Source organism: Bombina bombina, chromosome 7, assembly GCF_027579735.1.
Source record: "Bombina bombina isolate aBomBom1 chromosome 7, aBomBom1.pri, whole genome shotgun sequence".
In the NCBI taxonomy this organism is placed as follows: Eukaryota; Metazoa; Chordata; class Amphibia; order Anura; family Bombinatoridae; genus Bombina; species Bombina bombina.
Window position 1 is genome coordinate 263,686,083 of NC_069505.1, and position 27,282 is coordinate 263,713,364.

Consider the following 27,282-nt stretch of genomic DNA (forward strand, 5'->3'; position numbering starts at 1 on the left):
TATTGCGTGTTGCTTACACTCCTTATCTATAATGGTTTGTATCGTGGCTCTACAATCCTCTATTGCTTTCAGTAATGTATGATCGTTAGTGTTATATTTGTGTTGTTTTTCTAGCTCTGAAAGCCTAGTAAGGGTATTGTGTAGATAAATTCTTTCTTCCTTTATTTTGTGAGCTTTCATGCTTATTAATTCGCCTCTGACCACTGATTTGTGAGCTTCCCACAAGAGCCTGTTATCTGATGTGGAGGCTTGGTTCAGTGTAAAGTATTCAGTTAATGTTTTTTCTATTTTGAATGTGTAGACTGGGTCCCTAATTAAATTGTCATCTATTCTCCATGTGTGTGAGATTTTATTCATTAGGGGCCAGTATATAGTGCAGCCTACCATCGAATGGTCCGACCATGTTCTGGGGTAAATGGTGAGTTCCTTTACCCTAGCTAAGCTGGCTACGTCTAGCATGATGTAGTCAATGCGAGAGTATCGGGCATGAGGGTATGAATAAAAAGTGTAATTTCTTGCGTCTGGATACTTCACTCTCCATGCATCGTGAACTGTGAGGTCCTTTAGACACTGTCGTGTTGTGTTAATTATTTTGTTGGGGACAGATGAAGTGTGGTTGGAATTGTCCATATAGGGGTCGAGTGTAAGATTGAAGTCCCCTCCAAGAATTAGGGTACCTTTTGACACTTCTAATAGTAAGTTAGTTAAATGTTTAAAGTATGCATCTTGTCTAGTGTTGGGGGCATACGTGCAGACCATGGTCACCACTGTATTAAATAGCTTACCTATGACAATCAAGTATCTCCCTTCCCTGTCCCTATGCGCCTTGATCTGCTGGAAGGGTATATTTCTTTTGATTAGGATTCCCACCCCATTTGTTTTGGTAGAATTGGATGCATAGAACGTTTCACCATATTTAAATTTAAATGTCTTAGGTTCCCTGCCTTTTACAAAATGCGTTTCCTGTAGAAACACTATGTCCCCCCTTTTCTCTTTTATGTCTTTTAGCACTACGCTTCTTTTGTGTGGGCTATTGAGGCCTTTTGCATTTGCCGTTAGGATGTTAAGGCTATTCTGCGTGTTTTCTGTCATCTGACTCATTAAGAAGTCTAAATATAACCTTGTTTAACACTTGGAATTTATCTTGTTCCCTAATTGTGTAGTGTTTCCATTCAAGGCAATCATGTCGCCCATGCATTTGCTCCTGACCTGTGGCATCTTTAAAACAGTAGCTTAAGACTTTTAAGGCAATAAAACGAAGAACTGCATTCACTTTGTGTAACATAAACATTTCAAACAATTCAAACATTACAATCTGAGCACAATCTATCTTGTGCTATATATCCCAGCTAGGGGGGATTGCTGGTTGACTCCTCTTGCCAATATAAACATTTCTATGGGGAGGGGGGGGAAGAGAAGGGGTGAAAAGCTTATCCATTTAAAACCTTTCTAACATTTCTAGGGGTCTCTTCAGAGTCCATAGTATCATGACAGAACCAAACTTAATTTAACTCTATATACATGCTTTAGTAACGATTTGATAAACCATTTACCAGATCTGGTTATCAGAACTGGGTACCTTACAAACTTAACCCAAGTGTTAACTTTTCTCTTTCGTTGAACAATGTCCATATGACTTGCTTCACTTAACATTTTAATGTCCTATGTGATTTTTCTCTAAGTTCAATATAGAATTATCTCACCCACAAATTCCATATGTGTCCCTTTTTAAAGCGGCAATATGGTCAGCCTACCTACTAGGAACCTATTCTCTGAGCAATGAACATAAAATATGCTTACACTGATAGAGAGACTTTGTTAAGAAAACAAACATTGTGTTATTTTCAATTAAATGTTAATAATAAACAAAGTACATACAATTTATGAAGATGACTGAGTCTATGTGGTGCTGTGTATTGCAGCTTATGACCACAATATACAGAATCTTCCAGTCAGTATATAACATATGAGAGAGGTCTGAGTCTTTTTACCACTAACCTCGTTCCACTCAGGTTCTGTGGTGTTCTGGAAAACTCTAGTTTTGGCTTTGCTGACAAAATAACCAAATGAGTCAACTTCCAGTGTACAGTAGAGATCTATAGGGTGAAACAAACAGAACTTGATGACAGGGTCCTATCTATCTATCTATCTATCTATCTATCTATCTATCTATCAATCAATCTATATATATATATATATATATATATATATATATATATATGTGTGTGTGTGTTAATATATCAGTAGCATGTCTAGAATAAAGCATTCAGTACCACTATGTACCAAGGCAGACATATTTGTAATAACTAGAGCTGCCAAATAACACTTTTTACACTTTAAGGATATTACTTCTTTGCTTGAGCCATATGTTGAAGTAATATGTTTTGTAACATAGTGGTACTGAATGCTTTATATAGGACCCTGTCATAAAGTTCTGTTTGTTTCACCCTACAGATCTCTACTGTACACTGGAGGTTGACTCATTTGGTTATTTTGTCAGCAAAGCCAAAACTAGAGTTTTCCGGAACACCACAGAACGAGGTTATTGGTAAAAAGACTCAGACCTCTCTCATATTTTATATACTGACTGGCAGATTCTGTGTATTGTGGTGATAAGCTGCAATACACAGCACCACATAGACTCAGTCATCTTCATAAATTGTATGTACTTTGTTTATTATTAACATTTAATTGAAAATAACACAATGTTTGTTTTCTTAACAAAGTCTCTCTATCAGTGTAAGCATATTTTATGTTCATTGCTCAGAGAATAGGTTCCTAGTAGGAAACTGTGATTCTGTTCCATTCATCTGAAATGTCCTGTAAAATGTATTTACATATAGGTTAAGGGTGACGTATTGTATGTGATTATGTTTTAGAAGGTAAAACAAAGCACTTGGTTAACATTTGTTTGTAATTTTTCCATCAATAAATCCCATGATAGTAAAACAAATGTATAATCTGTATTTTCTACTAGTGGAAGGGTCTACGGAATTTAGTTTTTTTTTTAAACTCTTAGAAGCCTTGTTTTTTTGTTTGTTATTTTTTTCATCTTTTTTTGTCCTCCCCAAATTTCGGGAGTTTGAGATTGAGCTGGAGGGCTCTCAGTATCTGCAGATCCTCTGCTATGAGACGTGCTATGACAAAAGCAAGCTCAACAAGGATAACAATGAAATTGTGGACAAAATCATGGGGAAGGGGCAGATACTGGTAAATAAACTCAGGAAACAGCGCTTTACTTATATTGAACAACTAACTGTACATTGGTTTGAACTTTACCTATAAATATTTCCTGTTCTGCTACAAACTTTCTTTCTCCAACATAGGTGTGTCCGGTCCACGGCGTCATCCTTACTTGTGGGATATTCTCTTCCCCAACAGGAAATGGCAAAGAGCCCAGCAAAGCTGGTCACATGATCCCTCCTAGGCTCCGCCTTCCCCAGTCATTCTCTTTGCCGTTGTACAGGCAACATCTCCACGGAGATGGCTTAGAGTTTTTTAGTGTTTAACTATAGTTTTTATTATTCAATCAAGAGTTTGTTATTTTAAAATAGTGCTGGTATGTACTATTTACTCTGAAACAGAAAAGAGATGAAGATTTCTGTTTGTAAGAGGAAAATGATTTTAGCAACCGTTACTAAAATCGATGGCTGTTCCACACAGGACTGTTGAGAGGAATTAACTTCAGTTGGGGGAACAGTGAGCAGACTTTTGCTGCTTGAGGTATGACACATTCTAACAGGACGATGTAATGCTGGAAGCTGTCATTTTCCCTATGGGATCCGGTAAGCCATTTTTATTACAGAAAGAAAAAAAGGGCTTCACAAGGGCTTTCTAAGACTGTAGACATTTTCTGGGCTAAATCGATTTATATTTTATACTCCATAGCCTTGAGGAATTATTTTAATCTTGGGAATTATGTAAAATAACCGGCAGGCACTGTATTGGACACCTTATTCTCTAGGGGCTTTCCCTAATCATAGGCAGAGTCTCATTTTCGCGCCGGTATTGCGCACTTGTTTTTGAGAAGCATGACATGCAGATGCATGTGTGAGGAGCTCTGATACATAGAAAAGACTTTCTGAAGGCGTCATTTGGTATCGTATTCCCCTTTGGGCTTGGTTGGGTCTCAGCAAAGCAGATACCAGGGACTGTAAAGGGGTTAAATATAAAAACGGCTCCGGTTCCGTTATTTTAAGGGTTAAAGCTTCCAAATTTGGTGTGCAATACTTTTAAGGCTTTAAGACACTGTGGTGAAATTTTGGTTTAGCCAAAATGCCCACTTATCAGCGAAAGCGCGACTGCTCTGTTTTAGAAAATACTGAAGAGCATGAGGACGCTGATGATATTGGTTCTGAAGGGCCCCTACACCAGTCTGAGGGGGCCAGGGAGGTTTTGTCTGAGGGAGAAATTTCAGATTCAGGGAAAATTTCTCAACAAGCTGAACCTGATGTGATTACATTTAAATTTAAATTGGAACATCTCCGCGCTCTGCTTAAGGAGGTGTTATCGACTCTGGATGATTGTGAGAATTTGGTCATTCCAGAGAAACTATGTAAAATGGACAAGTTCCTAGAGGTCCCGGGGCCCCCCGAAGCTTTTCCTATACCCAAGCGGGTGGCGGACATTGTAAATAAAGAATGGGAAAGGCCCGGTATACCTTTCGTCCCTCCCCCCATATTTAAAAAATTGTTTCCTATGGTCGACCCCAGAAAGGACTTATGGCAGACAGTCCCCAAGGTCGAGGGGGCGGTTTCTACTCTAAACAAACGCACCACTATACCCATAGAAGATAGTTGTGCTTTCAAAGATCCTATGGATAAAAAATTAGAAGGTTTGCTTAAAAAGATGTTTGTTCAGCAAGGTTACCTTCTACAACCAATTTCATGCATTGTTCCTGTCACTACAGCCGCGTGTTTCTGGTTCGATGACCTAGAAAAGGCGATCAATAATAATTCTTCTTCTTATGAGGAGATTATGGACAGAATTCGTGCTCTCAAATTGGCTAATTCTTTCACCCTAGACGCCACTTTGCAATTGGCTAGGTTAGCGGCGAAAAATTCTGGTTTTGCTATTGTGGCGCGCAGAGCGCTTTGGTTAAAATCTTGGTCAGCGGATGCGTCTTCCAAGAACAAATTGCTTAACATTCCTTTCAAGGGGAAAACGCTGTTTGGCCCTGACTTGAAAGAGATTATCTCTGATATCACTGGGGGCAAGGGCCACGCCCTTCCTCAGGATAGGTCTTTCAAGGCCAAAAATAAACCTAATTTTCGTCCCTTTCGCAGAAACGGACCAGCCCCAAGTGCTACGTCCTCTAAGCAAGAGGGTAATACTTCTCAAGCCAAGCCAGCCTGGAGACCAATGCAAGGCTGGAACAAAGGAAAGCAGGCCAAGAAACCTGCCACTGCTACCAAGACAGCATGAGATGTTGGCCCCCGATCCGGGACCGGATCTGGTGGGGGGCAGACTCTCTCTCTTCGCACAGGCTTGGACAAGAGATGTTCTGGATCCTTGGGCGCTAGAAATAGTCTCCCAAGGTTATCTTCTGGAATTCAAGGGGCTTCCCCCAAGGGGGAGGTTCCACAGGTCTCAATTGTCTTCAGACCACATAAAAAAACAGGCATTCTTACATTGTGTAGAAGACCTGTTAAAAATGGGAGTGATTCATCCTGTTCCATTAGGAGAACAAGGGATGGGGTTCTACTCCAATCTGTTCGTAGTTCCCAAAAAAGAGGGAACATTCAGACCAATCTTAGATCTCAAGATCCTAAACAAGTTTCTCAAGGTTCCATCGTTCAAAATGGAAACCATTCGAACTATTCTTCCTTCCATCCAGGAAGGTCAATTCATGACCACGGTGGATTTAAAGGATGCGTATCTACATATTCCTATCCACAAGGAACATCATCGGTTCCTAAGGTTCGCATTCCTGGACAAGCATTACCAGTTTGTGGCACTTCCGTTCGGATTAGCCACTGCTCCAAGGATTTTCACAAAGGTACTAGGGTCCCTTCTAGCGGTGCTAAGACCAAGGGGCATTGCAGTAGTACCTTACTTGGACGACATTCTGATTCAGGCGTCGTCCCTTCCTCAAGCAAAGGCTCACACGGACATTGTCCTGGCCTTTCTCAGATCTCATGGGTGGAAAGTGAACGCAGAAAAAAGTTCTCTGTCTCCGTCAACAAGGGTTCCCTTCTTGGGAACAATAATAGACTCCTTAGAAATGAGGATTTTTCTGACAGAGGCCAGAAAATCAAAACTTCTGAACTCTTGTCAAATACTTCATTCTGTTCCTCTTCCTTCCATAGCGCAGTGCATGGAAGTAATAGGTTTGATGGTAGCGGCAATGGACATAGTTCCTTTTGCACGCATTCATCTAAGACCATTACAACTGTGCATGCTCAGTCAGTGGAATGGGGACTATACAGACTTGTCTCCGACGATACAAGTAAATCAGAGGACCAGAGACTCACTCCGTTGGTGGCTGTCCCTGGACAACCTGTCACAGGGGATGAGCTTCCGCAGACCAGAGTGGGTCATTGTCACGACCGACGCCAGTCTGGTGGGCTGGGGCGCGGTCTGGGGACCCCTGAAAGCTCAGGGTCTTTGGTCTCGGGAAGAATCTCTTCTACCGATAAATATTCTGGAACTGAGAGCGATACTCAATGCTCTCAAGGCTTGGCCTCAGCTAGCAAAGGCCAAGTTCATACGGTTTCAATCAGACAACATGACGACTGTTGCGTACATCAACCATCAGGGGGGAACAAGGAGTTCCCTGGCGATGGAAGAAGTGACCATAATCATTCAATGGGCGGAGACTCACTCCTGCCACTTGTCTGCAATCCACATCCCAGGAGTGGAAAATTGGGAAGCGGATTTTCTGAGTCGTCAGACATTTCATCCGGGGGAGTGGGAACTCCATCCGGAAATCTTTGCCCAAATCACTCAATTGTGGGGCATTCCAGACATGGATCTGATGGCCTCTCGTCAGAACTTCAAGGTTCCTTGCTACGGGTCCAGATCCAGGGATCCCAAGGCGACTCTAGTAGATGCACTAGTAGCACCTTGGACCTTCAAACTAGCTCATGTATTCCCGTTTCCTCTCATCCCCAGGCTGGTAGCCAGGATCAATCAGGAGAGAGCATCGGTGATCTTGATAGCTCCTGCGTGGCCACGCAGGACTTGGTATGCAGACCTGGTGAATATGTCATCGGCTCCACCATGGAAGCTACCTTTGAGACGAGACCTTCTTGTTCAAGGTCCGTTCGAACATCCGAATCTGGTCTCACTCCAACTGACTGCTTGGAGATTGAACGCTTGATCTTATCAAAGCGAGGGTTCTCAGATTCTGTCATTGATACTCTTGTTCAGGCCAGAAAGCCTGTAACTAGAAAAATTTACCACAAAATATGGAAAAAATATATCTGTTGGTGTGAATCTAAAGGATTCCCTTGGGACAAGGTAAAAATTCCTAAGATTCTATCCTTCCTTCAAGAAGGTTTGGAGAAAGGATTATCTGCTAGTTCCTTGAAGGGACAGATTTCTGCCTTGTCTGTGTTACTTCACAAAAAACTGGCAGCTGTGCCAGATGTTCAAGCCTTTGTTCAGGCTCTGGTTAGAATCAAGCCTGTTTACAAACCTTTGACTCCTCCTTGGAGTCTCAATTTAGTTCTTTCAGTTCTTCAGGGGGTTCCGTTTGAACCCTTACATTCCGTTGATATTAAGTTATTATCTTGGAAAGTTTTGTTTCTGGTTGCAATTTCTTCTGCTAGAAGAGTTTCAGAATTATCTGCTCTGCAGTGTTCTCCTCCTTATCTGGTGTTCCATGCAAATAAGGTGGTTTTACGTATGTTACGGTACCAACAGTGTACCAAGGTTAATATCAGATGAACAATGTCCTGCATAGGGAATCAGCAATTCACAACCCAGCCAGTTTTCAGGTTTAAAACAGAATGACATTTATTAAAAGGCTATGCCTAGTATTTATGCAGGTCTGACCCCCCCCCCCCAGATGGGGGTTGAAAGGCTGTTGTACATTACATGGAGGGAACAAGCCCTTTGACATGATACAATAGAATTATATTACTTAAACACTTCAACCACAAGACACTCTTGGCCCTTCTTATCACTTAGGCGTTTTCTCTCTGGAGGTGATCAAACAATAGAATGCTTAGCACTAATTAAATTATAGCTGGAGTCAGCAACTCTGTCTTTAGAAATTAGTTTCTTAGCTAAACACAATTAACTCCTTCAGTCCTGACAGAAGGGTCTGTCACATATCTCCCCCCTTGTGGAACACTCCGGCAGACCCGGCTTGACCCTTTGGCGGGTCAACCTGGGGATGACCGGACTAGGAGGTGGTAGGCATGTCAGTTTGCCAGGACAATCCATCTGTATTCCCGTTATGAGAGAGAATTCCTGTCCATACAAAGAAGGGTTCAACTTCCTCAGTGCCCAGACTAAGGCTAAACAGTCCTTCAAAATCCCATCAGCTTCTTTACGAGTTTTCTGTACCTGCTCTTTATAGGTATCCACAATCCCTTCATACTGACATAGGGTGCCCTTGAGTTGCTGCACCTCACTATGAGCCAGCGTCAGCTTCTCCTCAAGTGTCGCTAAGTTTGTCTTTAATGTTTCATGTCCCACTCTCAAGCTGGTGTTTTCTGCAGTCTGTCGGTGCAGCTTGTCTAGCAGAGATTCACGTTCTAAACGTGCTTTTTCCTCTGCGCTCCTCTTCTCCTTCATCAGCGCATTGTAACGGGACTTCCACGTATCAATAGCGGATAGAGATTTACTGAGCTCAGCGTCCTGGGGCTTAGCAGCAGGGGGGTCAGTCTCTGCTGCACGGATCTGAGCACGGGTAGTCACAGGGTTAACATCAGCGGGACCCATTGGAGCATAGGCAGAAACAAGGGGAGCCAAGTCATTTCCAAGAAGAACATCAGCAGGTAAGTCCTTCTTGACCCCCACATTCACAGGTCTAGCGCCCACTCCCCAATCCAAATGTACCCTGGCAACAGGTAGGCTGAACACATCGCCCCCTGCTACCCTCACAGCCACAGTGTCTCCAGTGTACTGTTTCTCAGACACCAAGTTCTTTTGAAGCAAGGTCATGGTAGCACCAGTATCCCGTAGACCACTGACCTTCTTCCCATTCACTTTAACCAGTTGCCGGTTATTCCGGTGGGCAGCTTGCACAAGGTCTGCCTCATGTAGGATGCTCCAGCATTCTTGCGCCTCTACGTAGCGGGCCGCAGGCTGAGAGTTACGTGGGATTCCGCCGGCGGGTCTTCTCCAGGACTGTGCTTGGTTCGCTGCATTTAGGGGACACTCTGGTCTTTTGTGCCCTAGTTGCTTACATCCAAAGCACCAAATAGGCTGTGAGTAGCCCCGTGAATTGAACCGGGCTCTCTGAGGGTAGTTCGTGGACGGAGGCCGTGTGGTATAGCGGTGCGCCGGGGGTTGGTAACTGGCAGCTGCTGGGGTGACTGGGGGTCTGTACTCCACTCTAGCAGGGGGCTTAGTGGTAGAAGTGTCCAGTTTGCAGGCATCCATATACTCATCTGCCAGGCGAGCAGCTTCATGCAGGGTGGAGGGTTTACGGTCCCGAACCCACTCTCTAACTCCTGCTGATAACTTGTCAAAGCAATGTTCCAACAGGAATAGCTGCAGCACCTCTTCCCCAGATACGGCTTGGCACCCCGCTATCCAGTGAGCTGCTGTGCGGTGCACCTTACATGCCCACTCAACGTAGGAATCACCAGCTAATTTAACAGTGTCTCTGAACCGCCTCCGGTATGCCTCCGGTGTAACCGCATACCTGGAGAGCAGAGCCTCTTTCACAGTATTATAATCCCCAACCTCCTCATCTGGAATGGCCCGAAAAGCCTCACTGGCCCGGCCGGATAATTTTCCGGATAATATTGTGACCCAGTCCTCTGCGGGTACCTTGTGTAGTGCACATTGCCTCTCAAAATCCGCAAGGAACCCATCAATCTCTCCTTCTGTTTCCAGGAAGTTTTTAAAAGCTGCAAAATTTACTTTTCTCTTTTCCACTTGGGCTGCTGCAGCGCTGCTTTGGCGAAGTAGGTTGGCCTCCACAGCTGCTATGACCCGGTCGATAATTTCCGCAGATGGGTTGGGGCCATAATGTGCCAGTCTTATTTTAACCGCCCGATCAAAGCTTGCTTCTTCAGGGGTTCTGTCTGATATGCTGGGCCCATTGGTTCCTTCTGTCCCTGGTACTCTTTCCATCTTAGTCAGTATTGTAATAATCCCCCTCTTCCTGAGGTTACTGGCTTGTGTAGTTGCTCTTCTGGGCGATAAGGTTCATTCCGTCGCTTGCCACCAATTGTTACGGTACCAACAGTGTACCAAGGTTAATATCAGATGAACAATGTCCTGCATAGGGAATCAGCAATTCACAACCCAGCCAGTTTTCAGGTTTAAAACAGAATGACATTTATTAAAAGGCTATGCCTAGTATTTATGCAGGTCTGACCCCCCCCCCCCCCAGATGGGGGTTGAAAGGCTGTTGTACATTACATGGAGGGAACAAGCCCTTTGACATGATACAATAGAATTATATTACTTAAACACTTCAACCACAAGACACTCTTGGCCCTTCTTATCACTTAGGCGTTTTCTCTCTGGAGGTGATCAAACAATAGAATGCTTAGCACTAATTAAATTATAGCTGGAGTCAGCAACTTTGTCTTTAGAAATTAGTTTCTTAGCTAAACACAATTAACTCCTTCAGTCCTGACAGAAGGGTCTGTCACAACGTACTAAACCTGGTTTTCTTCCGAAAGTTGTTTCTAACAAAAACATTAACCAGGAGATAGTCGTGCCTTCTTTGTGTCCGAATCCAGTTTCAAAGAAGGAACGTTTGTTGCACAATTTGGATGTTGTTCGTGCTCTAAAATTCTATTTAGATGCTACAAAGGATTTTAGACAAACATCTTCCTTGTTTGTTGTTTATTCTGGTAAAAGGAGAGGTCAAAAAGCAACTTCTACCTCTCTCTCTTTTTGGATTAAAAGCATCATCAGATTGGCTTACGAGACTGCCGGACGGCAGCCTCCTGAAAGAATCACAGCTCATTCCACTAGGGCTGTGGCTTCCACATGGGCCTTCAAGAACGAGGCTTCTGTTGATCAGATATGTAAGGCAGCGACTTGGTCTTCACTGCACACTTTTACTAAATTTTACAAATTTGATACTTTTGCTTCTTCTGAGGCTATTTTTGGGAGAAAGGTTTTGCAAGCCGTGGTGCCTTCCATCTAGGTGACCTGATTTGCTCCCTCCCTTCATCCGTGTCCTAAAGCTTTGGTATTGGTTCCCACAAGTAAGGATGACGCCGTGGACCGGACACACCTATGTTGGAGAAAACAGAATTTATGTTTACCTGATAAATTACTTTCTCCAACGGTTTTTTAATCAGGTCTGATAATTTATTTTCTTTAACTACAGTCACCACGGTATCATATGATTTCTCCTATGCAAATATTCCTCCTTTACGTCGGTCGAATGACTGGGGAAGGCGGAGCCTAGGAGGGATCATGTGACCAGCTTTGCTGGGCTCTTTGCCATTTCCTGTTGGGGAAGAGAATATCCCACAAGTAAGGATGACGCCGTGGACCGGACACACCGTTGGAGAAAGTAATTTATCAGGTAAACATAAATTCTGTTTTTTATACAACGATATTTTAAATTTGCAATTTCAGACTTTAATTAGAAATGAATGAATTAATTATTACATTAATTAAATGTTACCTATCCTGATCCAGATTACACTAATGTTTCACATTGTTTGGATTTTTCTGTTGGTAAATTCTTTTGTAAATCTGTGCTTTGTGCGCCATTGGTGTATGTAAAGAATTCCAGTTAGTGGGAATAGAAGGTTTTACACATAAGTTGACAGTGATCATTCTTGTGCGATCCTTCAAATTACGTTCATGTAAGTGCTGCCCATGCTGATCTGTCAGAAAAGAAGAGAACCGCTTCAATACAGAACCAAAAGACCTATTTGCCGTACACCCCTGATGTTAATTTATTTCTAAAATATCAAAATAAGTTAGTAGGTTGAAGGGAATTGGGGCTATGTCTTTCTCTTCACTTAGGGAATATGTACTATCCCCTATACCTTTACCAATGCTATTTGTGTTATGCACAAATGTAAACCCTAAGTAGAAGTAAACTCCACCTGGAGGCGCTGGATGGTGGTTACTTTTTCTGTGACTTTAGCCATAAGACTGACTTTATTGAAGTGAGCTTTATCTTTCTCATGATAGTGGTTATATTTTCTAGGGAAGAAGCTTTCTAGGGAAGAAGTTTTTTTTAAGAAAATACTTACATCCCTACTTGCAGTGTATATGTGTAAATTTCCCACTATATTTTGAACAGCATCGTATTTCTAGAAAAATCAGGGTGTAATGAAGTATACAAGCAGTGGCAGAGACGATCAGCCCAGTATTGTACAGTATACAAGGCAATAAATTACACATATTATATAGCAAAGTTCCTTAAATAAATGTATTCGGTGTTCAGACACAACAATTCCAACTCATAGAGCTCCAGAATGTTGTATGTTTGTATTTTCATTTAAAAGATGCAGGTTGCTTTAAAACTTCTCTATAGTTCAGAGGCAAGCTGTCAAAATAAAAACGATCTATTAAAATGTCAGAAATCATGACATTAATAATACCCTGGAAAGAGGAGAGACGGTCTTGCAAACTTCTCTTGTAATGGAAAGAAAATATGGCTACATTTGTATCTCAGATAATCATTGCAGAAAGTGATGAGTGAGTTTGGATACAATATGCTGTAAATAGACAGACTGGTTTATTATAATCAATGACAACCAGAGGCTTCATATTGTAGTCTTATACATGGATCAGATGTAATGTTTGGTATTCTCAGTAATTTATTAAACGGAATAGCTGGGATTTTACAGATGTTCAGAACCACTTTCAGCAAATTCTTTATATTCCCCATACATTCTCGCTTTACCTATTAGGCACGGTTTACAAAGGGGAAATACATACAAAATAAAGCAATAACAAATTTTACATTTTTGCAGGGATGTTAAAACATTGCTTGATAAATTAGCATAATTCAGGATCATCAGTACCGCTCAGTATCCTAGCTGTTTTTATATGCAGCGATAGATGAAGAGAAGCCAACTGGCCGCTGCATATAGGAACCTCTAGGATACTGTGCGGTTATTTTTAGTTCCTGTTTCAAAAGGCCCCTTCACTAAAATTGGCGCATTGTGCATGCGCAAAAAATGGGAATGCGGAGGCACGAAAGTTTCTTGCAGAAGAGGAAGCAAAAAGGGTTATGATGAAATAGAGGAGGGGGCTGGAGGCCATTTTAAAACTCCTGAGGGACATGCAGTAAGTAATTTTTCTTGAAAACTATATATTTAGCAAAATTGGGCTACATTTTGAAATATTTATCCTAGTAAACTTTATCTGTAGGAGTAAGGACATTTTTTGGGTTGACTGTACCTTTAAATAGTTTTTTTGGATCCTTTCGTTTTTTCTGATCCATTCTTTATTCATATGCATTATTCTATTCTGAAGTTTAGAATAGAATAATGCATATGAATAGAGAATGGATCCAAAAAAACGAAAGGATGCAAAAAACGATTTAACTAAACATAACTAATATGCCAGCGATTGCCGAAACAAAATAATCTAAAACCGCCGCCGCCACCCACCTACCTATTTAAAAATAAATACAAACTTAGCTGTGAAATAAAAATAAAACCTAAGCTAGCTACAATATAACTATTTACTATCTACCTAGTTAAAATAAATACAAATTTACCTGTGAAATAAAAATAAAACCTAAGCTTACACTAATAAAACCTAACGTTACTAAAAATAAAAAACCTAACATTACAAAAAATAACAAATCAAATTATCCAAAAAAATAAAAAATATTCCTATTCTAAAACAGAGTTTAAAAAAAAAAAACCAAAAAAAAAAAACCCTCCCAATCTATAATAAACTACCAAGGGCCCTTAAAAGGGCCTTTTTAGGACATTGCCCTAAAGTTAACAGCTCTTTTGCAAAAAATAAAAACAAACAACCCCTAACATTACAAACCCCACCCCCCAAACCCACAAAATAAAAATAAACCTAATCTACCCATTGCCCAGAAAAAGGCATTTGTCTGGGCATTGCCCTTAAAAGGGCATTCAGCTCTTTTTTGGCCCATTAAAAATAAAAAATCTAAAAAACAAAAAAACCACCCCAAAAATAAAAAAAATCCAATTGCAAAAAAATAACAAACGAAATGATACAAAATAATAAAAACTCCTATTCTAATACCCTGTTAAAAAAAACACCCCAAAATTAAAAACCCTAATCTATAATAAACTACCAATGGCCCCTAAAACACCCCAAAAAACCCCCAAAAGAAAACACTAACCCCAAAATCGGTACTCACAGTTGCTGAAGTCCGGCGACCAATCTTCATCCAGACGACTCCATCTTCATCCATCCCGGGACTGGCATTTGTTTAAATCGGCCATTCGGATTTAAGCAGCTCTTTAAATTTTTCAGCCAATAGGAAAGCAACGGTAACCCAATATAAAAGGGGTACCTTGCATTGAATCCTCAGTGTGCGGCGGACGATAGCATGAAGAGGACCTCCACGTCGGACTGATGGACCTCTGCCTGGACCGCCGCCCCACGCATCGGCTGCTCCACCTCCGCAGGGATGAAGAATGAAAATTTAAAGAGCTGCTTAAATCCTATTGACTGATTTAAACAGATGCCGGTCACACGATGGATGAAAATGTCGGCGCTGGGATGAAGATCGTTCGCCGGACTTCAGCAACTGTGAGTACCGATTTTGGGGTTAGTGTTTTTTTTTTTTTTTTTTAGATTAGGGCTTTTTTTATTTTAATGGGCTGAAAAAGAGCTGAATGTTGTGGGTTTGGGGGGGTGGGGGTTTGTAATGTTAAGGGGTGTTTGTTTTAATTTTTTGCAAAAGAGCTGTTAACTTCAGGGCAATGCCCTACAAAAGACCCTTTTAAAGGCTATTGGTAGTTTATTATAGGTATTAGAATAGGAATAATTTTTATGTTTTTTGATAATTTCGTTTGTTATTTTTTGTAATGATAGTTTTTTATTTTTTGTAATTTTAGTGTTTATAATTTTTTGTAATTGTAGTTTTAATTTTTTTAGTAATCTTAGGTTTTTTTATTTTTAGTAATGTTAGGTTTTATTAGTGTAAGCTTAGGTTTTATTTTTATTTCACAGGTAAGTTTGTATTTATTTTAACTAGATAGTTAGTAAATAGTTATATTGTAGTTAGCTTAGATTTTATTTTTATTTTACATTTTAAATAGGTAGTTAGTTAATAATTGTAACTTTAATTTAGGTCTATTTTAAATATGTTAAAGTTAGGGGGTGTTAGGTTTAGGGGATAATAGTTTAATTTAGGTTGTTGCAATGTGGGGTCCGGCGGTTTAGGGGTTAATAGGTTTAGTTAGTGTTGGCGATGTTATGTTGGGAACGGCGGTTTAGGGTTTAATAGGTTTAGTTAGTGTTAGCAATGTTTGGAAATGGTTGTTTAGGGGTTAATAGGTTTATTTAGTGTTTCAGTTAGTGTCAGCGATGTCGGGGAACTGCAGTTTAGGGGTTAATAAGTTTAGTTAGTGTTGGCAATGTTTGGGAACGGCGGTTTAGGTGTTATAGGTTTAGTTAGTGTCTGCAATGTACGGGAACTGCTGTTTAGGGGTTAATAGGTTTATTTAGTGATTTAGTTAGTGATGGCAATGTTGGGAAACTGTGGTTTAGATTAGAACAATGAAAAATACAGAATATGAATAATGGATCGGAAAATTTAGAAACTGATTTATTCTTTTTCGGAATTTTTCGGGATTTTAGTTATGGTGCCAATTCGGAAATTCAGATGCATTTGAATCTCCAGATCGGCCAAAATTCGGTCGAAAACTAAATTCGACCAAAACAAAACGCACATGTCTAATAGTAAATAGCAGACCCCTTGTAAATCTCTAGGAGTTATAAATCTACAAATAATTAGACTACTGTCAAGTAAAACTGAGAATGGTCATATGACAGGCAGAATATATGTAACTAGCATTTATATATGTTTAGCTCAGCCCTAGGAATAATTAACTGGCAGGATTATGTAATGAAGTTGGCTTTAAGGGGAATCGAACTGTATAACAAACACCATACAAAACTATCCCAATAGTTACTATACAAAAGAAGTAAAAAAAAAAAAAATTGGACCTGGTATTTGTAAAAGACTATCAAACCAAATGTCTTCAAGTTAATAACCTCAAGTTTCTCCTCCGATCTGTCATCAATGCTATGAAGCCTCATAACACAATTATTCTGTGCCTGCACATATTCAGATAGATAAATATGACACAAGAAACCACTAAAAGAACTAAAATAAAATATAGAGTAAAAATATATATAATTTGTCATCTAATATAACCATAAACTGAAGAAAATCAATTGCCATAAAAAATAGGTATTACAAATAGACATATTTAAAAATCCACAGTGAGGCCTAAGATAATTATGTCAAGACATAATATAAAAAGGCTAACAAGCTCACTTACCCCACTCCAGAATAATCTATTCATTTCACTGTGCATGTGAAAGCCACAATCTGGTATTCAAAGAGCCACTGAACCGTAGAACAAGCCAGTAGACTTGGCAGACGTGTCCAACAGAACAGTTTCAATATGTACTTTACTTGTCAAGCAGCTAGGATATGACAATCTCCAAATATATTACAGGTCAAAGCATAGAAGTAGTGTCCGGGCATCAGATAAAAAATGTCTTCTGTCACACAGTGGCTGCCTGGGATAATGCCATAGTCCCCATTGCCTCCTTATATGTAACCTTCAGAAATAGGATCATTCCTATGCATCCGTTTCTCAACGGCAACTTCCCTTTGATTATAGGTCAGCTTCAGTGCCACAACTCTTGTTTCAGAGCTGCCAAACATAGATATATTTTGTTGGGGGCGCTGTTTGGAAGGGCTGTCTGGCTGGTGAAGGCAATATACTAAGGTACATCAAAGGTTGAGATGATTAAGAAAAGCTTATTCATTTTTTGGCTTGTGTCAATGACCCACAACATACAGTCAGTATAGACATAGGCTTCTCCATCCCTGGTGACTCCACCAGCTCTGTAGAGCCATCAGAATTTAGAGCCCTTATCTTCTACTCTGATGTACTACAAATAGCAGTCCAAGCACGACTGCTTTACCCGGGTACCTGTGAGGGTGTTGAAGTCTCACAGGTAATCTACTGCTGAAGGCCTCAATGGTTTAGATCATGACTCTGTGGTCATATCACTCGCCTCAGCAGGTCATAGTGCATTTGAGTATAATCTTTTCTCTCAAGGATACTGTAGATGGCCAAAAATAATTGGCGGATTATCAGTTTCACTCCAGGAGCTCCCAATATTGCAACCTCATGAGGCTGCTACCCAGACACCCCCTTCTTTACTCACTTTCACTCACAGTCATACAGTATTGGTGACTGGTAAATAGGTGCCTGCCTTAACTTATTTCCCTCCCATTTGCTCATGGACTCTACATATTGGGTATTAGATCCCACAGGTTAGGGCTCGTACACTCTCATAAGGTAGTGAGAGTCTACAAGCAATAACCTGTTGGATCTAATCATGGACTCTCACCACCTTATGAGAGTCCACAAGACCCTCCCTCTTATATTTTTACAATTGGCAGCATTTTTAATAAGCACTTAATTTATCCTACTTTGTCCTTTCCTACTTCTCTACCTAGTTCTGTTCACGACTTTACGTTAGACTTGGATACTAGATAGGTTTGAAGGATTAAAAGCTTGTGGAAAGTTGGGTATCTTTGCCTCCTCCTGGAAGTTGAATGCCATAGGTTATGGCTAGTGGACTCTCACCACCATGAAAGAAATTAATTTATCAGGTAAGCAGAATTTTTCAAACAAATATGTCTAAGTATGAGCTCTAAGATTAATGTACTGTCTACACTATACCTTTTAGAAAATAGAACTTGATATATCAGGTAACTATAACTTCCAAAATTACCATCGGACAACCTGAATTTGCTATCTATCATCAGTCTAATTTAACAATAATCAAAGTGTTTGATATTGCATGTAAGTATGATTTACAAAACTGGAAGTTAAATTCAATGTGCTTTCTTAGATCACTATCACCTCCAAGCTCATCAAACACGTTATGTCTTGCTTTCTCAGATTATGCAAACTGCCTAAGTCACCATAATTCTCAAAATATTTTTTTGGGGCATAATGAAAACAATGACAATTTAGTCCATTTTTGTTGGTCATCATAAAATACCAGTAATGCAACTTTGAGTGAGTTTTTTTTAAATGCCAAACAGTTGTAGGAATGTTCTGTCATTAAATCCACATCCTTCCAAATATGTCACAAAGATTTGAACATTAGTTTTGGCTGCAGCCTTGTCTAAATCTTTTTCCTTCTCCCCATTTAAAAATGTGATTTTTCACATGATACTGTAACTCAAAGAATTTACTTCATATTTTCAGAGTTTGTAATGAACATTCAGCTATGACATTATAGATTTATTAGATATTCATTTAGAGTTTTGTGATACAATATTTCTTATATTTGTTTTTAAATGATCTTACTATGTATAGCTGATGGATATGAGGATTTGACATTCTTTGTCATTCAGTATACTGTTTTTTCATATCACCTTTATTGAGAGGCTCTTATAGAGCTTATTATTTAAGTAATTATTTGTTTTATCTAATACCTCTACTTGTGTTACTAGAAAAATCTGAGTTCCAGAAGTATGCTATTAGTTTTTAAAAGAACCAACACAAATGTGACAGAACAACATTGATAGATTATTCATAGTATGCATAAATAGAAATAATATTTAGATGTGTACAATTAAAATGTATGATAAGAAACCAAAATATAAGAAAGAGAAAGAAAGAACAGCTATGATTGGATATTTAATATTTACCCAATAAGTCTACCTTTTATCCAAAACACAACTTTATAATTTAGTCCTATTATCAAATTTTCTTTGTTCTATTGGTATCTTTATATGAAAAAGCAGGAATGTAAGCTTACGATCCGGCCCATTTTTGGTTCAGTACCCTGGATAGCGCTTGCTGATTGGTGGCTACATTTAGCCACCAATCAGCAAAATGTACCCAGGTTTTGAACCAAAGATGGGCCGGCCCGTAAGCTTAAATTCCTGCTTTTCAACTTAAGATAATGTGATAATAGGACTAAATTAGAAAGTTGCTTAAAATTACATGCTCTATCTGAATCATGAAATAAAAAAATTGGGTTCAGTATCCCTTTAACATGGGTTTAAAGATAAGAAACAATTTGGACATATTCACACTAATTTTAAGTCACATGTTTAAATGTTAACTATTTGTTCACATTTTAATAGGTTGATCAGTTGAAACAAGAACTATCCAAGAAAGAATCAGAACTTCTTGCCTTACAAACCAAGCTTGAAACACTTGGGAATCAGAATTCAGATTGCAAACAACACATTGAAGTACTTAAGGAATCACTAACTGCCAAAGAACAGAGAGCAGCAATTCTTCAGACAGAGGTACGTTCATATTATGAATACAATTCAATCATTGGCCAGTAATTATACTGTACATTTTGTGTTTACAATATTTTTAAGTCTAATGTAATTGTTTTTCATGATGTATAATACTTTCTTTAATATTAGAATGAAATGAGTATCAAATCAGTTGAATCTTAAAGTGAATGTCAATTTTGATGCTAAAGTGCCCGGTTCTTAAAAATTTGATTAAAACCAGGGGCACTTTAATTCATAAAAATGTACATTTCACTTCTGTTGAGAAAAAAAACTTACCTTTTAATCTTCACAGCAGCTCCAGCTTCCTCCGGTCGTTGCAAGCCATTCCTGACGTCAGAAATGATGGATAGGTCATCTTCCAATCACGGCTTCCCCTCGGGGAAATCAGTGTCTGATTCAACGCCGTGATTGGAGGAAGCCGGATTCCTCATTTTAGACCCAGGAAGAGGCTTTGCGACGGGCGGAGGAAGCTGGAGCTGCTGTAAAGATTAAAACGTAAGTTTTTTTTCCTCAACAGCAGTGAAATGTAAAGTTTGATGAATTAAAGTGCCCCTGTTTTTAATCAAATTTTTAAAAACCGGGCACTTTAGCATCAAAATTGACATTCACTTTAAAGATGTTCCTTGTCTGTAGATATGACTCTATTTTGATGCACAATCTCTTTATCTGTGTTTTATTTTTTTTAAATCACACTTAAAGGGACAGTATACTATAAAATTGTGTTTCCCTTAATGTGTTTCAAATTACTTTTTTTACCAGCTGCAGGGTTTAAAATGTATGAGATTTACCTTTTTAAGGCTTATTTGTGTATAAGAATTAGCTGATTTTGTGTTTTGAAGCCACAACCTAATAAAATGGGTTGAGCTTGTAGGTATAATCAGATCTCATTACTTTATCACATACCTGCTTCTTTATCTTATATCTGTCCATAAACCAATCACTAATACTTGTAGAGAACAATTGAAAATTAACATTTTATTACCTTATCTCTTCTATAACCCACTGGGAGGGTAATTTCTTATACTGGCTGTGTTTACACAGCTTGGCCTTGAGGCCAAACATTTTCAGGATGGGTGGGGATAACACAGGCTAAATAAACTATTTCAAATGCCAATATAAGGGTAATGGAAATACTTGTAAACAATTTAATACACTCCAGCAGGTAAAGTGGATCATTGGGAACAAATTAAAACGGAGAGCATTTTTGAGTAAACTGTCCCTTTAATGTAAAGATTTACATGCATTGAAACTGTTTTACATAGACAATTGTGCACAACCCATCTTTATTTTTTAAAGGAAATAGTGCAAATATTCTTTGAGAGAAAAACAATAACAATCTATAATAATTATTAAATAACTATTATATCTACTCCATTGAAAGTATCCTTATGGCACACAATAAAACAAAGCTGTCACTGATAATTAATCAAGCTGGATACCAAGTCATTAAAAATAAAACTTAACTTTTACTAGCACACTAATTCAAAAAGCAATAAAATGCTACAACCTTAAAGGGACACTCAAGTCAAAATTAAATTTTCATGTTTCAGTTAGAGCAGGCAATGTTAAACAACTTTCCAATTTATAACGCAGTAGGTGTGCACTCAATTCTTTTTAAACATTTTTAAAGTTCATCTGCAGTGCATACAGTTATATTTAAATTTAAACCAAAAAAGTAAAGAAGAAGTTGATACCTATACAGGGAGTGCAGAATTATTAGGCAAGTTGTATTTTTGAGGATTAATTTTATTATTGAACAACAACCATGTTCTCAATGAACCCAAAAAACTCATTAATATCAAAGCTGAATAGTTTTGGAAGTAGTTTTTAGTTTGTTTTTAGTTATAGCTATTTTAGGGGGATATCTGTGTGTGCAGGTGACTATTACTGTGCATAATTATTAGGCAACTTAACAAAAAACAAATATATACCCATTTCAATTATTTATTTTTACCAGTGAAACCAATATAACATCTCAACATTCACAAATATACATTTCTGACATTCAAAAACAAAACAAAAACAAATCAGTGACCAATATAGCCACCTTTCTTTGCAAGGACACTCAAAAGCCTGCCATCCATGGATTCTGTCAGTGTTTTGATCTGTTCACCATCAACATTGCGTGCAGCAGCAACCACAGCCTCCCAGACACTGTTCAGAGAGGTGTACTGTTTTCCCTCCTTGTAAATCTCACATTTGATGATGGACCACAGGTTCTCAATGGGGTTCAGATCAGGTGAACAAGGAGGCCATGTCATTAGATTTTCTTCTTTTATACCCTTTCTTGCCAGCCACGCTGTGGAGTACTTGGACGCGTGTGATGGAGCATTGTCCTGCATGAAAATCATGTTTTTCTTGAAGGATGCAGACTTCTTCCTGTACCACTGCTTGAAGAAGGTGTCTTCCAGAAACTGGCAGTAGGACTGGGAGTTGAGCTTGACTCCATCCTCAACCCAAAAAGGCCCCACAAGCTCATCTTTGATGATACCAGCCCAAACCAGTACTCCACCTCCACTTTGCTGGCGTCTGAGTCGGACTGGAGCTCTCTGCCCTTTACCAATCCAGCCACGGGCCCATCCATCTGGCCCATCAAGACTCACTCTCATTTCATCAGTCCATAAAACCTTAGAAAAATCAGTCTTGAGATATTTCTTGGCCCAGTCTTGACGTTTCAGCTTGTGTGTCTTGTTCAGTGGTGGTCGTCTTTCAGCCTTTCTTACCTTGGCCGTGTCTCTGAGTATTGCACACCTTCTGCTTTTGGGCACTCCAGTGATGTTGCAGCTCTGAAATATGGCCAAACTGGTGGCAAGTGGCATCTTGGCAGCTGCACGCTTGACTTTTCTCAGTTCATGGGCAGTTATTTTGCGCCTTGGTTTTTCCACACGCTTCTTGCGACCCTGTTGACTATTTTGAATGAAACGCTTGATTGTTCGATGATCACGCTTCAGAAGCTTTGCAATTTTAAGAGTGCTGCATCCCTCTGCAAGATATCTCACTATTTTTGACTTTTCTGAGCCTGTCAAGTCCGTCTTTTGACCCATTTTGCCAAAGGAAAGGAAGTTGCCTAATAATTATGCACACCTGATATAGGGTACCAAAAAGAGAAAAAGAGAGGAGCGCCGACTCAAATGTAGGGATAAAACAATTTATTAAAACATATAAAACGGTTCAAAAACACTCACAAGATAGAAGGGGTAAAATTCATATCAAGGCCGTCTGCCGTGAATATTCCCCTGGTGTCAGTTCACAATCACTCCGATGTTGGGAGATGTATAGTCTAGGTGTTAAAGTCTCACGCTGTGTAACCAGTCCTTACCACACCGCTCTGCAGTCGCGGGTGGTGACGTAGAGTTCAGCGTGCAGTCTCCGTTATTGAAAGTGGATCAATGCACTACGGATCCCTTGTGGGGACAAAAAGAAGTAGAGAGCCTGGATCTTTCTTCTACGCGTTTCGTCCTGATCGACAGGACTTTGTCAAGAATACTGGAAAGGCTCTACTGGCACCTTAATATACCCGCTTTTAACCAATGCGGTTCAGGCTCTGGATTGATGTGACTCAGACAGGTCATAGAAGTTCGCTAGCTAATGTACAATTTTTGTTAGAGAACTATGCACATTACAAACTTGCAATCTAAGGATATTAAAAATACTAAAAATACTTACAACAATGCGTGTAAATGAATATGAAATAAAGGGCAATCTGAATGAATATGCAATTGTAAAAATAAACACGTAAATATCACAAAGCAGCAGCAAATACATACATAACAGGTATTAATGGATCACATTTACTATATATACTTCATAAATTGTTTATGTAAAAATCATTAGATAATATACTGATACATACCTATGGTTCAAATATTAGATCATAATTCTTAGATATTTCTCATAAAAACATGATTCATAGGGATTTCTATATACTCACTGAAAGATAAAATCATTAAAGGAGAAATATAACACTTCAATAAAAATTATGTGTCAGATCGCTAAGACAGATATATAGTGAACCAATTAAAACAGGATAAATATAAGAGAAAAAACTGTGATGAGGATACAAGGTAAAAAATACTTCTTAAAAAATTAATTCATAAAAAAGCTTGTATATCTAGTTCAATGTTTAACCCTTTAGGTTCTAAGCAGTCTAAAGTTTTAATCCAATAGGTTTCTCTTTGTCTCAGTTTCAACAACCTATTGGTGTCCCATTTATCTGGTGCTACCCATTCAATGACTTTTATACTAAGATCCTTTGGGTTTTGATTGTGGCAAACTTTAAAGTGGTGCGAAACACTATGATTGTCGAAACCTGACTCAATATTTTTAACATGCTCTCTGAGTCTATATTTAATTTTTCTTTTCGTCCTACCTATATAAATTTTTCCACATTTACAGCTCAACTGATATACAACATAGGTGGTATGGCAAGTGCATCTGAATTTGCACTTGTATATCCGTTTGCCATTATAGTTGGTGAATGTAGTGTGATTACTATCAATTAAAGGGCACATAATGCATTCAGAGACCTTGCATGGATACAGGCCTACATTACTACCACACCAACTAGTAAGAGTGCCATTTGATGTTTTTTGTCGAAGTTTGGTGGGTGCTATGTAGTTTTTGAGATCCTTATTTTTCCTAAATATAACTTCAGGCTTATCACTAAGTGCCTTCTGTAACACTGGATCAAGTTTTAACACATTCCAGTGTTTATTAATAATCTTTTTGATGTGGTAGTGTTGGTTGTTATACCTTGTGATAAATTTAACAGATCCCTCCTTTTGATTATTTCTATTGTTCTTTCTTTTATTCTCATATTGGTTAGTGAGAAGGGCTTCTCTATCTATATTTTGGGCTCTAGTTCTGGCGGTGTTAAGAAGTTCTCTATTATAACCTTTCTCTAAAAATTTATCTGTTAGAAAGTCAGCTTCTTTGTTGTAATCCTCTATGTGTGTACAGTTGCGTCTGATTCTCTGATATTGCCCTAGTGGAATGTTGTTTTTCCACTGTTTATAGTGGCCACTTTTGGCATTTAATAAACCATTTCTGTCCGTAGGTTTATGATAATTTTTTACACGTACTTTATTAGTATGGTTGTCGCAATATATCACCAGATCTAAAAATGATATGGATTCAGGTGAACTTTCATATGTGAATTTTAAATTTAAAAGATTACCATTAATATGAGAAATAAAATTATCTATTTGATCCTTCGGGCCCTGCCATATAATTAAAATATCATCTATATATCTGAAGTATTTAAAAATGTTATTAAAAAAGGGGTTATTATTCCATATATATCTGTTTTCAAACTGGGACATATAAATATTAGCGTACGATGGGGCAAAGGTGGTCCCCATCGCCGTACCCTGTATTTGATGATAGAAAACTCCCTCAAATAGAAAATAATTGTGTGTTAAAACAAATTGTACAGCATCCACAATGAATTTACGTTGTACCTCAGGGAGATGACTGTTACATAATGTATCTCTGATTGCCATAGTGCCTTGTGAATGAGGGATGCTGGTATAGAGAGCGGCAGCATCGCAGGTGATCCAAATATAGTCTTCCTGCCATTGTAAACCCTCCATCTTGTTGATAACATCAATAGTGTCTCTGAGATAGGCTCTAGAGGACGTAACAATAGGTTGTAAAAAGGAGTCCACATATTTGGATAAATTATCACATAAAGAGCCTATCCCAGAGACAATGGGTCTACCAGGAGGGTTTAGAGGATCCTTGTGGATCTTGGGTAAATGATAAAAACATGAAATTTTAGGGGCCACTTCATATAAAAATTTATATTCTTCTGTATTTAAAACATTCAAGGCCTTAGCTTCATTTAAAAGTATAAATAATTCCTTCTTGAATTTCTCCGTAGGGTTAAAAGTTAAAGGAAAATACGTGTCCCTATCGGATAATAGGCGATGTGCTTCTGCTATGTAGTCTATCCGATTCTGCACTACTATGCCACCGCCCTTATCAGCAGCTCTAAAAATGATATCATAATTTGCACTCAGTGTTTTTAGGGCCATCCTTTCCTCTTTGGAGAGATTATCATTATCTAATTTCTTTCTATTTGCAGTTTTATGAGAAAGTTCCTCAATGTCCTGACATACTAGTCTATTGAATATTTTGATATATTCTGTTTGGCTGTGAATAGGATAGAATACAGATTGACGTTTCAAAGGGCAATGTTTCACAGTAAAATCGTCAATGTCCTCATATATTGATAAGTCTGATAAATTGAGATCTATTCCTGATATAGGGTGTTGATGTCATTAGACCACACCCCTTCTCATTACAGAGATGCACATCACCTAATATGCTTAATTGGTAGTAGGCTTTCGAGCCTATACAGCTTGGAGTAAGACAACATGCATAAAGAGGATGATGTGGTCAAAATACTCATTTGCCTAATAATTCTGCACTCCCTGTATGTATAAATAGATATCTAAAAGAATGACACAGGCAGCACTTGCAGTGGAAACAATTATCAGTATAATTCTATTTAAACCTCATAAAACACTGGTGAGACCAAACTTGGTCTATTACTATAAAACATGGTAAAAAACACTATGTAAAATACAGTACTGTATTAGTAATGCTATATGGCAGAAAGGCACAGTTTTATGTCACATAAACAGGTTAAATCAAAGTTCAGGCAAAATGAGAGCACTAGAGGCACTCTCACAAAGTCATAGCACCTCCTCTCTTTTAAAATTGCTTGCTCAGTACTATAACCCTATATCTCATTTGAATGTATTTGCAGTTAAAATAAAAGTAATACAAGTCCCCTCTATAGAAGGGACTTTTTTCAGTAAAGTGTGTGTGTGCATGTTTTTACCAATTTCAGCAGTGGGCAGTGTCTGTATAAATAATTACCAATCGTTGACTGTATTTACAGCGTAAGGGATATTTATTATAATGAAGACGCTCCCAAACACTGTGGCATATTCAATATTGATGTAAAAAAGTCTGTGCAAGTACTTATAATCAGATTCAGTACTGGTTAGTGGTTGGATCAATAGTTATCGTTAAATGTTGGCTGTTTTTTCAGCAATATCTAAATCTACAATAATTTTTTAACGCTCCACATTACCAGATTATAACAAACATAATTTGACCAACTATTAACACTTTATAGGTGGGCTTCTGTTAGCCTGGTACAAGCAAGTTATGTTATATTATAGTTTCCATTGATAAATACCAGACTTGCATGTTTATTAATGTTTGTCACTGCTATCAGCAATTTTACCAACTAAAGTAACTGATTGGAGATAAACATATACTTTGTTGTTGAACCGATACACATGTATTAATATTCAATCCTAAGTGATCTTCATAGAAACCGACTCACATGCTTTTAGTTGAGTGACTATTCAACTTTTGATATAGAATTAAATATATCGGTTTATACAAATACAACTGAAAATATTTATTTCTCTTGTAAGGTGTATCCAGTCCATGGATCATCCATTACTTGTGGGATATTCTCCTTCCCAACAGGAAGTTGCAAGAGGATCACCCACAGCAGAGCTGCTATATAGCTCCTCCCCTAACTGCCATATCCAGTCATTCTCTTGCAACTCTCAACAAGCATGGAGGTAGTAAGAGAGAAGTGGTGTAACGTAGTTGTTTTTTTACTTCAATCAAAAGTTTGT

At 38.7% G+C, this 27,282-nt stretch overlaps 1 protein-coding gene across 1 annotated transcript in view; it reads left to right on the plus strand.

The window, feature by feature from the left end:
* ERC2 (ELKS/RAB6-interacting/CAST family member 2) overlaps positions 1-27,282 on the plus strand; it is a 1,300,133-nt gene that overhangs the window by 288,554 nt on the left and 984,297 nt on the right. The window contains exon 5 of the mRNA XM_053720736.1: positions 19,454-19,621. Coding sequence (XP_053576711.1) covers positions 19,454-19,621 — 168 coding nt within the window. The remainder of the gene's footprint in view (positions 1-19,453; positions 19,622-27,282) is intronic.